This window comes from Empidonax traillii, unplaced genomic scaffold (genome assembly GCF_003031625.1).
Source record: "Empidonax traillii isolate 1590-97213 ecotype Southwest subspecies unplaced genomic scaffold, ASM303162v1 scaffold1297:size275931, whole genome shotgun sequence".
Lineage (NCBI taxonomy): Eukaryota > Metazoa > Chordata > Aves > Passeriformes > Tyrannidae > Empidonax > Empidonax traillii.
The window spans coordinates 257,631-275,931 of record NW_020956490.1 but is presented as its reverse complement, the minus strand read 5'-3'; the positions used below and the strand labels follow the sequence as shown (position 1 = coordinate 275,931).

General features: G+C 52.8%; 3 protein-coding genes across 6 annotated transcripts in view; 2 read left to right on the top strand and 1 right to left on the bottom strand.

Moving 5' to 3' along the window:
• Nucleotides 1-711: 711 nt before the first annotated feature.
• Nucleotides 712-2,096, bottom strand: THAP11 (THAP domain containing 11). The gene has a single exon (XM_027906449.1). It carries the CDS (start codon nt 2,026-2,028, stop codon nt 1,303-1,305), a length of 726 nt encoding a protein of 241 aa, XP_027762250.1. The 5' UTR covers nt 2,029-2,096; the 3' UTR covers nt 712-1,302.
• A 159-nt stretch (nt 2,097-2,255) lies between these two features.
• On the top strand, nt 2,256-11,920 carry CENPT (centromere protein T). Its single transcript, XM_027906448.1, has 15 exons — nt 2,256-2,348; nt 2,801-2,927; nt 3,454-3,547; nt 3,691-3,824; nt 4,309-4,342; nt 4,748-4,890; nt 5,315-5,743; nt 6,509-6,706; nt 8,013-8,189; nt 8,712-8,912; nt 9,318-9,401; nt 9,609-9,699; nt 10,306-10,470; nt 10,907-11,011; nt 11,593-11,920. The coding sequence occupies exons 1-15, from the start codon at nt 2,271-2,273 to the stop codon at nt 11,708-11,710; spliced, it is 2,178 nt and encodes a 725-aa protein (XP_027762249.1). The 5' UTR covers nt 2,256-2,270; the 3' UTR covers nt 11,711-11,920.
• Nucleotides 11,921-13,253: 1,333 nt separating this feature from the next.
• Nucleotides 13,254-18,301, top strand: part of RANBP10 (RAN binding protein 10) — a 48,862-nt gene continuing 43,814 nt past the window's right edge. Inside the window, exons 1-2 of one of the 4 annotated variants that reach the window (XM_027906442.1) lie at nt 13,254-13,461; nt 14,277-14,388. In XM_027906442.1, the coding sequence (XP_027762243.1) occupies nt 13,254-13,461; nt 14,277-14,388 (320 nt within the window). Of the gene's footprint in view, nt 13,462-13,699; nt 13,929-14,276; nt 14,389-18,301 lie in introns of those variants that run through there. The other 3 variants (XM_027906445.1, XM_027906443.1, XM_027906446.1) reach the window with 3 other exon arrangements.

Here is an 18,301-nt window from a genome sequence, read left to right as displayed (position 1 = left end):
GCACTCGGGTTCCAGAAGGATCTCACAGACCCAGGAAACCCCTGGGCATTCCTCGCTCGAAGGTGAATATGGGCACACTGTGGTGAAGTGCTTTTTGTTCTCAACATCCACTGTCGTCGATGCCTCGCCACAGGGCTCTGCTGGGGCACCAGATACTCTCCTCCTCCAGGGTGCTGAGGTATCTGTTCCACCAGCTAAGCTGGAAAAAATAACCAACCCAAACTCATGGCCTCGCTACCCTCACTCCACCCTCTTTCTAGCCAACGCCGATTTGGTTTCCTGTTGCAGAAAGTGAGGGGACTGATGCTGGCTAGAAACAGAAACTACACAATCATTCCACATAGATTTGTTACAATACTCTTAAATCTTGGTTTAGAACACGCAAGCAGGTTTCAGTATGGTCTTGCCTAATGTACAGATTATTAGCCATGCCAACTAGTTGAGGATTAGACAGCAAAGGTTCGCAACCACTGCAGGTAAACTCGCTTCGGTTTCATTCCCGGTTCTCTGAACGAAAGCCAAGGATTAGAATTCCGACGTGTTACAAAGCCTCCGTTTCATTAGAAGGAGTCTTAACCCAATGAGATAGAACTACAGCTGTCAAATGCCACCGGGTTCCTTGTCCCAGTCCGTAATCCTTCCCAGCGCCGAGAGCATCGAGACGCACTTAACGAACACGCACGCGCTGCAGAGAAAGCAGAAACTACACGGTACGAGAGCACTCTTTAATCCGGGGGTTCTGTCACGCCAGGGACAGCAGCCTGTTATGGCATCAGTAATTTACTGAAGGAACACGTCACCCTGAGAGGGTTTTCTAAAGCTTTTTCCTCGTGCCTCCGCCGAGAGAGGCCTGACGCGGCAGTGCCGGTCGTTCCTATGCCGGGTGCAGTGCCCGGGCAGCCGGACACGCCTTCTCCAGGGTAGTGTTGCTGTCACCTCACTCGACACGGAGCGAGTTTGTTTGCCGAAAACTGATACCCTGCGTCCACTCGGTGACGGCTCGGGTCCCAGCCACGCTGCCGGCACAGAGCGGGCTGGATGGGCCCGGTGCGAGGTGACAACACCGGGGGTAACGTCGGGGTGATAACGGGGCTGGGCACCGAGCCGATCCAGCCCAGACGGGGCAGTCCGATGGCGAGGGCTTGCCCGGCTGGGGGGCCGCCGCGGCGCGGGCGGGAGAGGGAAGGAGCGGGCAGCGCCAGCCGGGGCTGAGGGGCCGCGGTCCATCTCACCCCCGCCCGGCCCGGCCCCTCTCCGAGGGCGGCGGGGGCTCCGGCACGGGGAGCCCCGCGCCGGGCGCCCTCAGAGGCCGTGGCGCTTGCGGGTGCCGGCGCTGGCGGCGTGGAGCAGCCGGTCCTTCTCGCGGATCTCCTCGCGGAGCTGGGCCTCGGCCAGGCGCAGGCGGCGGATGCTGCCCTTCATCTCCTTCATCTTCACCTCCAGCAGCGCGATGATGTCGCGCTGCTCGTTCAGCTTCCTCAGCAGCTCCTCCGACGTGGTGCCCGACGACAGCGAGTACGAGTGGTCGGGGGGGCCGCCCTCCGCCGGGCTCTCCTCCCCCGCCGCCGCCGCCGCCGGCACGGGCACCGGCAGCCGCACGGGGCTGGGCCCGACAGTGGCGGCGGCCCCGAGCTCCACCTGCACCGTCAGGTCGATGGGCTTCACGTCCTCGGCCGCGCCCCCTGCAGGGGCCTGGGCGGCGGGGCCCGGCGCGGCAGCGGCGGCGGCGGCGGCGGGGCGGGGGCGCCGGGCCCGCTGAGCCTTGCGCTCGTTGACGCCGCGCAGCGGGAAGATGGTGGGCACCCGCACCAGGTAGGACTTGCGGCCGCCCTGGAAGTGCTCGCTGCAGACGCGGTGGCCCGTGGTGGGCTGGAAGGTGCTGAAGCAGCCGCTGACGCCCGCCCGGGAGACGTTCTTGAGCCAGAGGCGCCGCAGCTCCTCGTCCTTGGGGAAGGTGTAGAAGTGCAGCGCCTTGTCGCGGTGCGAGTTGTTGTAGCAGCCCGGCACGCAGCAGGTGAAGCCCGGCATGGCCTCGCGGGGCCGGGGGACGCCCGCGGCGCCCGGGGCGAGCGGCCCCGCCGAACTACAGCTCCCACAAGGCCCGCGCGGGCCCCGCCGCCGCCGCCGCCGCCGCCGCCGCCCCGGAACTACCCGGCCCACGGTGCACCGCGGCGCCGGCGGAACTACCCGCCCCACAGTGCGCCGCGGGGCCCCTCGCTCTCGCGAGAGGCGGCGGGAGGCGCGCGCGGCCGTTCCCGCCGCGCCCCGCCATGGCCGACGGGGGGGCCCGGCCCCGGCCCGGCCTCAGGAGCAGCGGCCGCCACACGGCGGGAGGGGCGGCGGCACAGGTAACCCGGGGGGGGGTGAGGGAGGGACAGGAAGGAAGGAAAGGAAGCCGCTGTCCCGCCTGGTCGCGCTTGGTGTGAGAGACAAGCGAGCCCCTCACCCTTGCTCCCCTTTACCGTGAGGGAGACGGCCCGGCCGGCCCCGAATGCCGCGCTCGCCGAGCGGCCCGGCCCGTCGCGGCTGTGCTCTGAGGGCCCCCTCGGGGTTTCTTCCGCGGGAGGGTTGCGCGTTGGGACCCGCCGCGGTGATCCCCGCTCCGAGCTGAGTTGCCAGTGGAGTGCCGGTGTTGTCAAAAAGAAGACGCGCACGATTCCTCTTTGGGAATTTAGGAAAACACTTCCCGCTAGCCGGCGTGTGTTGCCGTTAGAAGATGGATGGTGGCTGCTTTTGGCGCTGAGATCTTTGGCGGTGGGAGTACTGGTTTTGAGTTGCTTGTCTCTTGATTTTTGTCTAGACTGGATCAAATCCAGGGACCGACAGTAATTCTCGCAGGCGCAGCTTGGCCAAGCGGAGACTGAGGGTGTTCCCAGACGCTGACAATGACACACCGCGGGTTATGCTCAAGAGAGTCATCCAGACCCGTAAGTATCTTTTTTTTTCTTTTTACGGAGAACTGAGAGCAGAAAGACAGTGATTTGGTGGAGTTGAGAGCAGGGGTCGTTCCTTGGTAGCCCATTATCCTTACCCTGTTATGTGGAACAGAAATCAGATCGTTGTATGACTAATGCAAGAGAGGAATCCTTGCAGTGGCAGCTGAACGTGGGATGGAACTGTCTGAAAGGCCAGGCCTTGCACTGGTGAAATCATAGCCTTCAGAATCCTCTTCCCTTGCTCTTCTTACCCTGGTGACTGAGCACATAATCCTGGTGCTCCTTTGGCTGTAGGATGGGGTGTGAGTTACAGAGGTTGTGCTGCCGTCTCTGTCACGGTTGGTTTTGTCACTGCCAGCCTTCCCAGGAGAGAATCTGGACAGTTTTCATCAGGCCTTTATTTTAAGCCATCAATAAATGCAGTTTACAGCCTGTGGTGTAGATGTGACACTCTGCTGCATTTTGGTGTTCTTGCTGGATTGAATTGTGGAAAGGGAATGTTTTGGTTTGTTGGCAGAACCCCAAGTCTCACCTCTGGCACCTCAGATATCTAACCATGAAGACAGGGAAGAAGCTCGACCAGAACTCCCATCTAAGAGGGTTTCCAGCATGTAAGTGATTTTTTTATATATATAATTTTTACATTTATTACATGCCAGGTACGGCTGCAGCTCCTTGCGCTTCAGTGATCAGAATTGCATCCTGCCAGGTGGGAATTTCAGAAATGCCTCTCCAGCTTGGTTTGTTTTGGCAGGGGGGAACTGCAGCTGCCAGACCTTGCTGCTGAGGACACAACCATCACTGTGTTCCACATGAATAAGAAAAGAAAGAAACTCAGCATTTCTGAATTCGAGAGAGCAGCAGACAAACGGCTTGTCCAGAACCAAGGTAAGGCTGCAGTCAGAAATTATCCAATATCCTATTGGAGTAGCAACTGGAGGAGAATTCACGGGAGGAATTCAGACACCAGTACCTCAGCTCTGAATTAGAGACTCTGTGCCTGTGTGTACATGAGTTCCAGTTTTATCAACAGTGTGTGGAGTAGTTGTACTTTTGAAGCTCCAGATGCCCTTGGTTGGGTTAATTGCTGTGAATGTGGTTAAAATTTAAATTACTGAACCTGAGGGTATGTGCCATGTTAATTTTCCCTTGAAATAACTCTTTCCCACCCTTTCAGAGATTGCATGTTAGCTTTCTGACACGCAGGTCTGAAGTGTAGACAGGAAATAATGAAGTGAACCTGTCATCTGATTGTGTTTGCACCCAAGTGAGGATTGTAGCATGACTGGCTCTGGACAGAGGAGGGTCCACTGGGGTGTTCCTGTAGCCCAGTGTGTAGTTTCTTCACTAATGTGTCACGAACTTTTTCTAGCTCAGTCAACGCTGGACAACACAGTTATGTTTCGGTGAGTAATCTGAAATGTCTTAACTTCTGGCTGTCTTGGCTGTAGCTGCTTTCACTGATCACACCTGTAGCTGTGGAGAACAGTGCAGATACCTGGGTTTGTGATAAAGACCTGTGTTAGCAGTAACAAAACCACCCCCCTCTGCTGATGGCATTTGAAAGTGTTGCCCCACACACAGAAATTGTGGCTCTGCCCTGTATGCCCAGCTTGGTCTTGTATTCGTAGCTGGTGTTTCCAACGAGTCTCGTCACGTCAGTCGCATCTGTGCTGTATTTTCTGGACTTTTAAAGTTGTTTTAGCAAAGTCCTCCTGGCTTTGTCACGTGTCCCACTGTTAGTGCCATCGTGCCTGCAGTCTGAGGGGGTGTGATGCTGACAGATGGTTTCTGCCCTCCTGTTTTCACAGGTCCCTCCGCATGTCTGTTGGCTCCTTGATGGCCCCGGACACTGTTGAAAAGAGGGGTTTGCTCCGGAGGCCCAGGAACCACAAAGCCATCGACAGGGAAGCTTTTGAGGGCGGAGTGGAACAGAACATGCTGAAGAGCAAAGGTTTCTTTGGTGTTGTTATTTCTCTTTTGGGAGGAAGGGCCTCAGTTACTCAGGCATGTCCTGTAATAGAAATCACACTCACAGTGATAGAGTGGGATTTGGGAACTGAGATTAGCACAGGGCTCTGCCTCTGTAGTTGATTGTGTGCACTTAAATGTGTGCTTTGCCCAGGTGGGTGACTCAAATCACAGGAAACATTTGGCATTGTCTTCATCTGTGGGTACTGGGGCTTCTGCAGTTTGGTTGGGAAGGTTGGGGGCACTGAGGTGGGGCCGTACAGGTTCAGTGTTTGATCTGTTGAGGGCGAGTAGGATTTGATTGAGCGACTTGAAATTTAGAACGGTGCAAGTCCTGGTAACAAACTGTGTCCCTGTGACCTTGAACAGTTTCTCACATAAAGCTTGTTTTAAAACTTTCTGAACAGCAGAGAACTACCTCGTGGACTCGCAGTCTGCGTCTGGGATTCAAACAACCATGATGACAAGCAATGCAGAGATCGTGCTGAACAACACCGAGCTCTTTGTTCAGCCCCAGCTGGATGAACAGAGCCAAAATAAACCTTCTGCTCTTGAACCCCAGCTGTCAGATCCAAAAACTCCAGCACAGAGGAGCGAGATTTCTGATGCAGCTCAAGAGGCAGCGAGGCCAGAGGGTCTGGTGTCCGGTGTGGGCACAGATGAGGGAAGGACACAAGGACATCCTGAGAACTCGGGCCTGGATCAGGAGCACATTGACAGAATGATTCGTGTATCGCCAGGGACACCTGCAAACCAGCAGGAAGATCAGCAAGATCATTCCCAGCAGAGTAACCCAGTGGAGCAGGTTGCTGTTCATGAAGAGGAGGTGGCTGGCCGTGAGTAGGATTTGGGCTCAATATGTAGGACATGTAGACAGAGATGGAAGAAATCTCAGGAACTTGATGAGTCTGGACCTTTACTCTGGTGTGGTCACTTACTTGTCATAGCTTTGTTGTCTCCTGGGCCTTAAAAATGCCTTGGACAGAGGTGGGAGCCTCCCTGGTCACTCTGTACCAAGGCTTTGCCAGTTTTTCCCTAGTGTCTGGTACCTCTCTTCAGTCATTTCCCTGGAAATACCTTGTCCTGGCTGTGTAAATGGGAACAAGTTTTCCTCATGTTGCTTGGACCAGGCAAAAGTTGTTTTGAAAGGACAAGGGAAGGCATCAAGAGAAAAGGGTTTGAGGAGTCCAGTGTGAGGCATTTTTAGGACAAAGGGACAGATAATGTGGAGAAAAGCGTGGAGGATGTGGAGTAGGGGACTGGATCAAATGAGAGGAAGATGAGGGGGAGTGAGCATCTCTTAAAGATGCTGAGGTTAGGAAGGCAATAATGTCAGATGTTAATGGTGACCTAGTTCTGTTTTACCAAAGGAGGCTGCTCTCGGTGTTGCTCCTCAGGGTGAACTGAAGAATGGTTGCAAGGATTTTTCCAGCTGGTTCCTAAGATGCACTGTGATCTCTCTAAAACTGCTTCAAGAAGAGGAAGAGTGTTTTCTTGTGTGTCTTTCTCTCCCTGCTTGGTGTTGTGTGGTTTTTTTTTTTTGAGGAAAGCTGAAAGAAAGTGTAAAAAGACACTGGGGACACACTAATTCTCTGTTTTAGCTGTTTATAGATTGAGCTCCTCTCTGTCATCCAGAAGTTCAACTAAATATTTGGGATCCCCAGTCACTCTAAATCCTTCCAGCATGTCTTTGAGAGAAGTTGTGTCCCAAATAATTGAAGATCTAGAAGTAAGTGATTCAGAAGAAGAGATGATTAATACAGTGAATGGAGTGGAACAGGAAAAGCTTTTCAGAGAGGGTAAGAAGTGCCTTCAGTGTTGCAAGGGAATGGAGTATAATCCGATTCAGGGTTTTTCAGGTGACTTGCAGAGTAAAGTAAGACTTTATTGTGCAGTAGGTGCTGGAGATAATTTAATTCAAGTCATATCAGAGACACTGGGCATTTCTAGACAAGCTTTCCTAAAGGTGGGCTGTGACTTGCTCATGTGCTTCCTTGCCAGTATTTGCTTTGTTCACTGGGACTGCAAGTGGAATAAAGGTTCACACGTCTTGGCAGGTCTGTAGTACTGCTCACCTTCCCACAGGAAAGATGTAGAGCTCCCTCTTGGCCAGGAATACCTCCGGCTGATCACTCTTTGTATACATATTACTGCTCTGCTGTATTTATTTAGGCCCTGCTGGGCATTATCTTTCTCCAGGGCTAACTGATATAACTGATTTTTGCACCACCTTTGGCCAGATTTCCTTGTCCCCTTCACTTGGGCTTGGGGCTCCCAGGCCTTGACACACTTTGTGCTTTTGAGTGTGAAAACTTCCACTTAGTGGAGAGAGGGTGGGAAAAATCCACTCTTACAGCTTCTGGTTCTGGACTCAGCTAAGATTTCCAAACTCTTCAGCAAGTGACAGTATTAGGAGAGTGACCAAATTTCTCCAAGTTACCTGTGTGAGTGAGTGGTGGAATTCACTCTGGAATTTGTTTCTGCTGGAATTGAGGCACATGATAACAGCTGTGTGGACTATAGATTTGGTATGCAGGAAAAAGGAATACTTAGGTACTGTTTGGCACTTCAGTAGCTCATATTTTTAAAGACGTGCAAGTCAAGTGTCCTTATATTTCTCCTCATCCTGCCTGCCAGAGGCTTGTCTGGGATGGTTAAAACCACTGCTAGGCGTTCTTCTGTTTACAGTGGAATATATCTTTTACAAAGCTGTTTATTCAGAAAAACTGAGGAGATGAGGAGGAGAATCTTGAGCACAAACTCCAGATATTGTTAGACTTAAAGGAAAAGAAACTGGTCTTTCACACAGTCACCAGAAGTGAGAATGGATGTAGAGATGGCAGATCTGGAAGAGTTCTGCTTGCTGTAAGTAAATAAAGTTTCTTCATTTGGATCTGACGTGCTCCCTAATTAGGGGGCTGTAAAGCAGACACAGGAGAGGATGGGCATTTCTCAGCTGTAAAGGAAACTGCATCTGCTTCCCTTATTTATAGCTCATGGCTGAGTTTGCTTGTGACATTTCAGTGGTTGTTAAACTGTGTGCTGGTGGCTGATTGGGGTGGTTTTTTTGTAGGTAAGATGTATGATAGAATTTTATTGTTTTAGCTGCAGAACACGGTGCAAGTGCTGGATATTTTGAACACTTGGAGAAGGAACTGGCTGAAGAAGCAGAATTGCAGATAACTGCAGGACAGGACAGCAGAGACAAACCAGAAATGGCTCCTTCAGCAGGAGAGGGACTGGCAGAAGGCAATGTTGGACCCCCCATCTCTCCTGGGGCTGGTGAGCACAGCCCCTAATGCTGATGGTTATCCCTGGTGCCAGAACCCCACCCCCCAGGCTGGTAGAAGTTGCAGAATCAGGCAAAGATTGAAAAAATTTGGAGACCACCTGAGTGAGTTGACAGATTAAAATCGCCCAAGTTACTTTTCCTCCACTGCAGGGTCTTCTGTAGCCAACAGCGAAGGCTTTGGTATATGACCTTTTGAGATAAAAGTGCTTATTAAACAAAGTTAACTTGAAAATAGCTCAGATAAAAATGTCACTCAAATCTCATGGGTTTCACGTTACCAGGGGCTCTTTTTCTGTGTGGCCTCTGCACACCTCGATGTAGCAGAGGGAAAAGTCGAGGCTTCATCAGTGCTTTAGCTTGTCTGGCTTTGGGTACCAACCCTAATCCTTGCAGATGGGAAGGTGGCAGAGTTGTCAGGAATTGAAAGCTGGGTTTCATTCCTATGAGTGCTCTGAAATGTTGTCCATGGAACTTGTTTCAGTGCTGTATTTTTTCTTGGTTTGGAAATCTAGAACATGAGACTGCCGAAGATGTTGCAGCTAGAAGTCTGGACAGGCATTCTGATGCTCTCCCCTCATCTGAAAAATCTGGGATGAATCCACTGGAGGAAGATGATGAACAAGATGTACTAGAGGACCAGGCTATTGTTTTAGATTTGGATGATCCAGAGGAAGAGCCTGCTGAGGATGAAAGTGAACACCCTGAAAGCCAAGGTAAGAAACTTGCAGCAGTAGCAGAGGCAGTTCTGCCTCAGAAATCTCAGGATAACTAGTCCCTTTCCCTGCATCCTGGTGCCTGTCCCTCCACTGCACAGAGATGTTTATTCAGGAGAAGCTGATGCAGGCAGCCTTGCTTTCTGCAGGAGATCTCTGACCCTTCCAGCTGGGGACTTTAACTCTCAGTAGTACCTGAAGCCTTTTGTAGTTGGGCTTGGCTCCTATAACAGGACAGGTGTCTGAGCTCTTGGGGGATGTTTGGGAAGCTGCCACCATTACAGACAGGCTGGATTTTTGGGCTGCACTCAGCTTGCCAGGGAGACCATCGGGCAAGAAGCCCTGCGTGGCCACTCCTCCTCAGTTCTGTTAATGTTGTTTTCTTTCCTGCTCTCACTTGTTAAGAAGTGAAGAAGTTGGAGAGTGAAGTTAGACAGTGCAGACTAGACTTGGAGGAAACTGCCATGGGCAGTTCCCAGCAGAGGAGAGGTGAGATGCTGATCCCACGAGCCTTGGCTGGAGGGAGTTGTGACATCTGTGCCGCTGCAGCAACAGCAGCTGTGCTGGCTCAGGGTGCTGTGGGGTCACAGGCAGTGTGCTCTGGGCCAGCCCTGCGGGAAGCTGGCTGGGTTTCTGCTGCTGCAGGAGCTCTTGAGAAGAGAGTTCAGTTCCTCAAGTCCTTTTTTTTCCCCCCAGAGGTTTCCATGAAGACGCCCGCGTTTGTCCGTGCTGCAGCCCACAAGCCACTGCTGCCAGCGCCACGGGAGGAGAAACCTGCTGTCCCCAGGTGAGTCTGAGCCACAGTCAGCAGTGGCCTGGCAGGAGTGTGTCTGGGGGAGGAGCAGAGCCTGGCTTTGCCAGCTGCTCTTGGCTCTGCCAGCTGCCACAGGGAGTGAGGAGTCCTGGAGGTTTTGGATCATCCATTGCTGCAGCAGTGAATCAAGTGAATCTTCCAGAGCAGATCTGATGCCTTCAGTATTTCCATTGAATGTTCTTGTAATATTTTATTGTGCTGAAGGCCAAAAGCTTTCCCTAGGAGTTTTTCAGTGGTAAGCTACTCTGGAACCATAGACTGTTACAGGATGCAGAGGCCCTTGCAGATGAGGGGGAATTACTGATGACAAGATGCTGATCACATGGAGTGACATACTGGCACTGACTGCAGAAGCCTAAACCTGTGTGCAGTTGCCATGTGCTGACACACAAATGGAGCTCTCCTAGAGGCAGAAAGTGAACCTGTCCCCTGCTTTACTCTAAATTAATTAACATTTGCACCATCTTATCTAGAAATTCAGTGAAGCTGTGTGCTTCATCAGAACCGCTACCAGTGGTGGTCTCTGCCTCTCCCCCAGCCTTCTTCACTTCATGTGTGAATTTTCAATTTCCCTCAAAGGTCTCCTGTCCAGCTGCTGCAGCCTAAGGCAGTTCCAGGGAGATCACGAACGTCCCAGAGGAAGCCATGCGAGCCTCAGATAGCAAGGAGTTTGATAAAGGAGATTTTTCGCTATTTTGTAAAAATGCCAGTGACCAGAGAAGCATTCAAAATCGTTGAGAAATGGTAAGTAGCAACAAACTGTTCTTCCCACTCTTTTTAGTGTTTTGTTTTGATTTTTTTTTCCCTTCTTTTCTCACCTGAGAAAAATCTGTCGATTGTTTGAACAGTGTCACCACAAGATCCAATAGCCTGACTATCAGTGCTGGTTTCTCTCTGACCAGTGTCCACCCCTGTTCCTGCACATGTGGGAAGTCTGGGATCTGTTCTGATTGTCAGATGTGCAGCTGTTTCACACCTGCCTTGGCTGTGACGTTCCAGGGAGCCAGGGCTGAGAAGCCAAGCTTTGTTCCTGGGGTGGAGAGTTTCCTCTCCCCCAGTTTCCCCTGGCAGGCTGTGACCTGCACAACGAGCAGCTCCAGTGCAGCTTGCCCTGCAGAAGCTGGTGTGTCCACACAATCCACAGCCTGAGTTGATTTCCCTCCTCATTCTCCCCCTTCAGCTCTGAGAAATACTTCAAGCAGCTGAGCAGTGATCTGGAAGCTTACACCAGCCACGCAGGGAGGAAGACAGTGGAGATGGCTGATGTAGAAATGCTCATGAGAAGGTAAAGGGGTGGTTCTTACTAACCTGCAGTAGTTTCGGGGGTGCCTTGGTAACACCTGTCTGTTGCGAATAAAGTGTGAATAAATGCTGTTCTTTTTCCTTTCCACAAAACTGGGAGATGCTGATTTTTTTTTTTTTTGTCATGCCAGTCAGCTAAATGGTGTACTGGAAAACTACCTGGCAAATGCCAACCACCTCTGAACCGTGACTAAAGAAATCTGCTGGGTACTGAGCTGTTTCTTTCAGTCCCATCATTCTGTGTGTGTGTTTTCAAACGGTGGTAAAATTTATCCCCTGGTAGGTGGGTTGTGAATTTAAAAGGCAGTGAGCTTTGGTAGAGATCAGTACAGATGAATATCCCTGGGATGAGCAGGGGGAAGCTCTGTGGGAAGCTGCAGGAACCCTCTGGGTCTGCTTTCCTGTGTGGGCAGGGCTGGAATCCGTGATGTGCGTGGCCCCTCATGAGGAGCTGCCTTTTAAATGCAGAATCATCACTGCAGGAAAGCTTTAGTGTGATGCTGAGTGGAAGGACTCTGCACTAACAGCCCTGTTTCTTCTCTGCTCTCCTCTTCTTGGCCACAGGCAAGGGCTGGTGACGGACAAGATGCCGCTGAACGTGCTGATAGAGCGTCACCTCCCCCTGGAGTACAGGAAGCTCCTGATTCCAGTGGCTGTGAGTGGAAACAAAGTGATCCCCTGACCTGAAGGTGCAGCCCTGACCCCTGTGGGGTGCTCAGGGGCTACCTGAGGGGTGTTCCACGTCCCCTGCTCCTGTGGCCTTTCCCCCTCCCCGCTGGGTCTCACCAGCCCTTGTTACGCGCAGTTTGACTGCCAATAATTTTTTTATGTTGCCTTTGTATACCTGTACAGCTCTGAGGAATAAAATGTCGTGTTTTGTTGTGCATGATGCGAGCGCTGCTTGTGCCAGGCACCTGAGGGGCTGCTGCACTGCAGCAGAGTGTTCCTGACAGGCCTTCAGCTCGTGGTGATGCTCTTCATGCCAGCCTGGTGCTTGTGTTTGGCACACCCGTGGTGGTTCCTGTGGCTCAGCTCCCCCTGGGAGCCACGTAGCGGGCTCGGAGGGATGGAAATGGGGATTGAAATGTCTCTTTTCACCACCTGCAGTGTCTCCATGGGGAGCTCTCGTTATTCAGAGCAAGGGGCTGCAGCTCTTCCCTTAAGCAGGACTCCAGTTGCTCTGACAGTCATGGCTTTGGAATGGTGACAGGGGCCTGTTTATTGCTACAGAGACACGGAGAAAGAATGGAGATGTGGAATTATGTGTGTCATAGAGCTGAGAGTGAACTCACGCTATAAGTCAGCTCAAGCATCTGGTTTTATTTCCTGCTGCCTGTGGCTTCAGAACAGGAATTCAAGTTTTTTACTGTAGTGTCAATATACAGAAAAATACATATAAAAATAGATTTATATATATATATATACACACACAAAGTCTAAATATAGATATATACATTTTCTCTGAGGGAAGGGAAAATCATGCAGCGTGCAGTGGAGAACAGATGGAGTCCAGGGCTGAGGTTGGACCCAGCTGGGAGCCGGAGGAGCCTCCGGAGCTGCATCGGGCCCGGCGGGGCCCTCACCCCTGCCCTCTGAGCTCCGCCGACGGCTATTCCCGGCGCGAGTTCCTGAGCCCCTCCCGGCTGAGCTCGGCTTGTTCTTTAGTCCAGGTTCATTCCTTAATCCCGGTTCGTTCGTTAATCCCGGTTTATTCTTTATTCCCGGTTCGTTCTCCCCTCCCGCTCCCGCCGTGCGCTCCGTTTACCCGTCGCCATGGCAACGCCCCCGCCCGCAGGCCCCCCTCTCGCGCCCTCATAGCTGCCCACGCACCGCCTGACGCGCGGGCGCCGCGCGGCGGCCCAGACCGGTCGGTGCGCGGAGGCGGCCGGGGGGCGCCCGCAGGCGCGGGGCGGCCCTTGGGCCCCGCCGTGTCGCGGAGCACGCCGGGAACGGGAGTCCCGCGCGAGGTGGCGCTGAGGGGAGCGGAGCGGGCCGGGGACACAGCTCCCAGCGCGCACCGCGCCGGGGGGGCGGGACGGGGCTTGGGGCGCGCGGCCTGTCGGGAGTTGTAGTCCGGGCGGGAGCCCCCGGCTGCCCGGCGGGCGCGGTGCGGACTCCACTTCCCGTGGGGCGGCGCGGCCCCATTGTGGGCTCGCTCGCAGCCCATTGGCCGCCGGCCGCGGGCGGGCCCCGCTCCCCGCCCGCTGACACAAAGCGGGGCCAAGATGGCGGAGGCGGGCGCGGGGAGCCCGCTCGGCGGGGACGCGGCGGCGCCGCCGGGGCCGCCCGAGGAGCAGGAGCTGAGCCGGCGCCTCCGCCGCCTCTACCCCGCCGTCAACCAGGACGAGACGCCGCTGCCGCGCTCCTGGAGCCCCAAGGACAAGTACAACTACATCGGCCTCTCGCAGGGCAACCTGCGCGTCCACTACAAAGGTGCCGGGCTGGGGCGGCGGCGCCGGGTTCGGCCCCGGCCCGCGGCGGGGAGGCCGCTCCGGCGGAGGGTCCGGCGGGCCCGGGGAAAGGGGCCCTGCGGGCGGTGACCGGCGGGGGCCGGGCGGGACCGAGCTGGGCCCGGGGGCCGGCGGGGCTGCCCGGGCTCGGGGGCGGAGGCGGTGGGGCCCGGGGCTCTCCCCGGCGGGGCGTGTGGCCTTACATAACGCCGGGCAGGGCCGTCCGCCCGGGCCCGGTGCAGCCAGACCGGCTGTTTACTCTGTCATCCGGCTCAAAACCCGGCCGAGGGGCCGGATGGCCTCGGCACGCCGCGTAACCGGGGCTTTGGCTGCTCGGCTTTGCACCAAAGGGCCGCTCTCGGGCTCGGAGTGTGATGTTTTGCTTGGTCGCTGTTGGAGCTGCCCTCCCTACCCACCCAGTGGAGAAGCGATTATTCCTTTTCCTCCCTGGTTAGTAAACACTGATGTCATTCCTCTCTTGTGTAATCGGTTTTGTCTTCTGTCCGTGGACGCTGGTCTTCAAATTACGTCTGTGGGGAGGGGGAGAGGTGGCACTGACGGTCTTTCTCGGGAACTCCACAGTGAAAACAAAGGGAAAAACTACAGAGCTGGCCGTGTGGGGGTTGCCCCTGGTGGCAGTGCAGGGCTGTGTGTGCTGGTCCTCTGAAAAGTGTGCTTTAAATGGCTGGCCCCGCGTAGGCACAGGTCCCTGCCGGGCTCAGGCAAGCAGGGCTTCAGTTCGGGGTGTGTGAGAGAGGCCAAATCCCCCTCAGTATTTACATTTCTGTTCTTTCTTAGGTCACGGTAAAAATCACAAAGATGCCGCCTCGGTCAGGGCCACACACCCCATCCCTGCAGCCTGTGGCATTTATTACTTTGAAGTGAAGATCGTCAGTAAAGGTAGAGATGGGTAAGTGCCTCGTTCCAGCTCAGTGCCTGGGGGTGTGTGTGTCTGGCGGCTCTGCTGGACTCTGACCTCCTTTTCTGGAAGGTTTTTGTGGCTGCTGGGGGAGCCAGGCAGGTGCAGCACGGGCAGGGTTTGTTCTCCTGGTCAATGGATGTGCGTGTGGTGGAATGCACTGGAGGCAGAGGCACTTGAACAGCTGCCTCCTGAGCTGTTTGAGATGGGCTGGGGGTGTCCAGTGCAGTTCCAATTGAAATGGTTTTTCCTCCTGCTGGCAAGGTCTGGCCACTTGGACTTAATTTTTGGGCTGTCAGAGAGGTGCTGTCACAGGAAAGAGTGCTCATGGCAGTGCTGGGGCACTGGGGGAGGCAGTGAAGGGGCATTTCCAACAAGGTCTGGCTTTGTGCTGCAGGTGGAGGTGTAATTTTTGCTCACTGTAAAGGTGTCATCCTGTCCTGTGTGTGGATGTCCCTGACGCTGTTCCTTGCTAAAGGAGGAACGTGGCAGGTGTAACTCTCTGGAAGGAAAAGCCACACAGGAAGAGGAGGGATTGTCATTAATTAATCCAGTCCTTCAAGTGCAACGTTTGAACTCTGGCCAGTTTGAGGGCTGTGGGGAAGGGCAGCAAGTGCTCCTACTAAAAACCAAATTAAAGTGACGACTTGTTCCTGTTGCATTTTTTTTTTTTTTTTTGCTGTTGTTGTTGAACTGAGAAGTGTCCTACTTGTAAGGGATCTCAAGTTGTGCTGCATTTGGGCCTGTGATAATTACTGGGTTACCTGCAGAGGTGGATGCTGGGCTGAATTCCTTGCAAATGCAGGGAAAGGACAATCTTTATTCCTTCACTCCACTGACTTGATGTTTAACTGCTTGTCTGTGTTTGAAACCCTGCCCTTGATTGGTTTATGTAACTGCTAAAATTGAAATCATTTGCAGTGAACTTCAAGACAATTTTCCAAAGAAATCACATCACCAAAGGTCACTGAACAGCACTTAATCCTTACTGCAGTCCAGATCAATCCTAAAGGGAGACAGTGGAATTTTCTGCTTGTCTCCCAAGATCAGAGTTTTTCCACATTAGTGGCCCATTGTTGTTTTTATTGTACTCTGTAATTAGAGTGACTTTCCAGAATACTTCCAAAGACACAGAGCCATGTGTGTTCACACAGCAGTGTGAGCAGGAGCTGCTGACAGCTCAGATCTGAAGTCAGGGCAGTGGTGAGGCTTTGAGAGCTTCTCTGATGCCTCAGCCATTCCCGTGCCTTGCTTGTGTTTTGCTGGTGGAGGCAGATCCAACTTTTACCTTGTGAATTTCCATTGTAGCTGCTGCCTGGCTGTCACTTGAGAAGGTGCTTTTGTGTCTCACCTGGGGCAGTTTGAATTGTCCCTGCCAGAGGCTCGGTGTGTTGTACCAGTGACCTGTGGCAGAGGAAGCTCTTTCGTGTTTATTCCGCCGTGGTGACTTCAGTTTAAAGGAGTAAAAATCCAGATATCTACAGAAGAGGGAAGGAAAAGAAGTTCTCAAGCTGTGGAAGGGGCAAAGCACATCCCTAGAAACTCCACTGGAAGCCCTTCAGCAAAGGGAGAGGAATCTCTTTGAGCTCGCTTCCAGAGTGGTTATTTCGAGTGGAAAGCCTCTGCTCTGGAGATGGTTGTGTTTGATTTCTGCTGTGTGGGGTAGTGAGATGGAGATCATGTGATGTTATTCCCTGTGCTTCTCTTGCTGGAGCTGGTGATGGCATTTCACATTTAGGTTTGAAATGCGAGTGCTCTGCTTTCCAAACAAGACTTACCCAAAAAAAGACTTGGGTGCACTGAATTTCAGGAGGTGTTCTCTGAGGAGCTCTGATTGATTTTGCTCAAAGCAAAAAGAGCTCCTCCTTTTGCATTGTCTTTCTCTCCTGCCCTTTAGTGTACCTGCCCTATAATGGTGCTTTTGCTAAAGGAGCAAATAAAAATGACTTTTGAAGCCTCTCCCTTTGCCATCACTGGACTTTTCTGCCCCAGCATCAGTAAAATCCTTTACTGGTGGATCCAAAAGTCCTTTTGGTGCACGTAAGAAACTGAAGTTGGGTCAGTTTTTCTTAGCTTTGGATCTTCCACTGCTCCTGCCCTGAGACAGAAGCACGATCCTTTGCGAGATAAAAAGATGACTGGAAATTTTTTTACTGATTGCTGGTCACTTCCTCTCCTGGTGGGTTTAGTCTTGATTGGTAAGAGGTCGTGGTTATTTACTGGGTTTGATTTTTGTATGTGGGTTTTTTGGCTTGATTTGGTGTTTTTTTTTTTTTCTGGGAGAGGGGAGGTTACCACTGAAAAATTGCCTTGACAGGGTTGCTGGGTGACACATAAATCAGATCTGTCAGTGGTTTGATCTGCTACTTTTTTTTGGGGGTGTGGGGGGGAGATGGTTCTTATCCTCAAAGAGCAGAGGTGAATTTAGTTTGCAGTCTCCAGTTCCAGCCCTCCCCTCAGCTCCTTGTCTATGCTGAGCACACAGGGAGTGGTTCCACAGCACTTTAGGATGACACACATCAGGTCTGTGGGATTCTGCCTTTGCATTTGTCATCTGTTTCTGCTCCTTCCCTCGTGCTGACAGTCTGCTGCCCTGGCTTGTGGTGAGCTGGTTAAAGGAGATAACTCGTTTAAAGCTGGCCACATCAAAATAATTAGTGGTGATTTAATCTACTGACGTCACTGTCAGAAATTACCTTTTTTTTATTATTATTTTTTTTATTTCCTCTTTAAATTGGGGGCTATTTTTCAGCGTTCTGCTCCCTGACATTCATTGAAGGCGAGTCAATAAAGGGATGGGCTGAGCTGGGAGAGGGAAGGGTTGGATTGCAGCAACCCTCATTTGGTTCCATTCAAAGTCTTGTTGAGCAGTTTTGTCTTAAGACTTGCTGGGTGCTTAATTCCTGAGCCATTGTGTGCTTGTCTCCTGAGTGTTGTCAGCTGGAACAAAAGGACAAGAGGCAGTGGGTCACAAGTTGAGGCAAGGGAAATGCCAGCTGGTCATAAGAAAGAATTTTTCCTCATGAAAATGGTTGTGCACCAGAACAGGATGCCTGGAGAGGCTTTGGCATCTCTGCCCTCAGATTTGCCTGGGGGAGCCCTCAAACTGCCTGATGGAAGTTTCAGAGTTATTTTTGCTTTGGGCAGAAGGAAGATCCCAAGGTCCCTTCCAGTCCATACCTCTCCAGGATTCTGTGGGTGGCTTGCTTCCAGCATTCCTGGGACGAGCAGATTGGCAGAAATGTCTGGGTCTCTTCTCTTCCTGAGCTGCCACAAATAACTCAGGTTTTATCACCGTGGTGCTCACAGTTCAACCTTAGCTGTGTTTGAAGCACTGAACTCTTGTCCTCTCTCTCTCTCTCTCCAAAACTTCTGTTTGCTGGTGATTTGTCAGCACATCTCACGGCCTCTGTTTCCCCATTAGACAATCTCTGCTTGGTAAACAGGAACAGGGAGAGAGACTCGTGGAGGGCAGGGCAGCCAACCCCCAACTTTTGCAGGCTGTTGTGACTCAGAGGGACGAGTCATCTCCACTGTCCTCCTTGTGCTGGGGCAAGGTGAGCTGGCTGGTGGTGACAGTGGCGTGTTCCTGACTGCCAGCTCAGCCTCTTGGCTTGCTTTGACCTCCCCAGCCACGTGCTGGAATGCTGGGAGGACATCCTGGAGGCCACCCCTGATGGTGCACAGGACAGGCAGCCCAAATTCTCACCTGGAAGAGCCAGTCTGGCTTTTCTCCTGGCCAGGATGTTCCTGTGTGTGCCAGCACCGGTGACTGTGCAGTGAGCTGGATCATCTTCCTGCTGGATCAGCCCTTGATAAAGTGATTCCTGGGTGTTAAGTGGGGAAGAGGAGACCCAGAAGGGCAGGAGAAGGAGTGTTGGTATCCTTCTTCTTCCAGCACTGT

Coding starts and splice junctions, on each gene's coding strand:
- THAP11 (XM_027906449.1), bottom strand. CDS start 2,028: ATGCCGGGCTTCACCTGCTGCGTGCCGGGCTGCTACAACAACTCGCAC.
- CENPT (XM_027906448.1), top strand. CDS start 2,271: ATGGCCGACGGGGGGGCCCGGCCCCGGCCCGGCCTCAGGAGCAGCGGC. Junction 3,825..4,308: donor ACGGCTTGTCCAGAACCAAG/GTAAGGCTGCAG, acceptor AACTTTTTCTAG/CTCAGTCAACGCTGGACAAC. Junction 6,707..8,012: donor GGAAAAGCTTTTCAGAGAGG/GTAAGAAGTGCC, acceptor TTATTGTTTTAG/CTGCAGAACACGGTGCAAGT.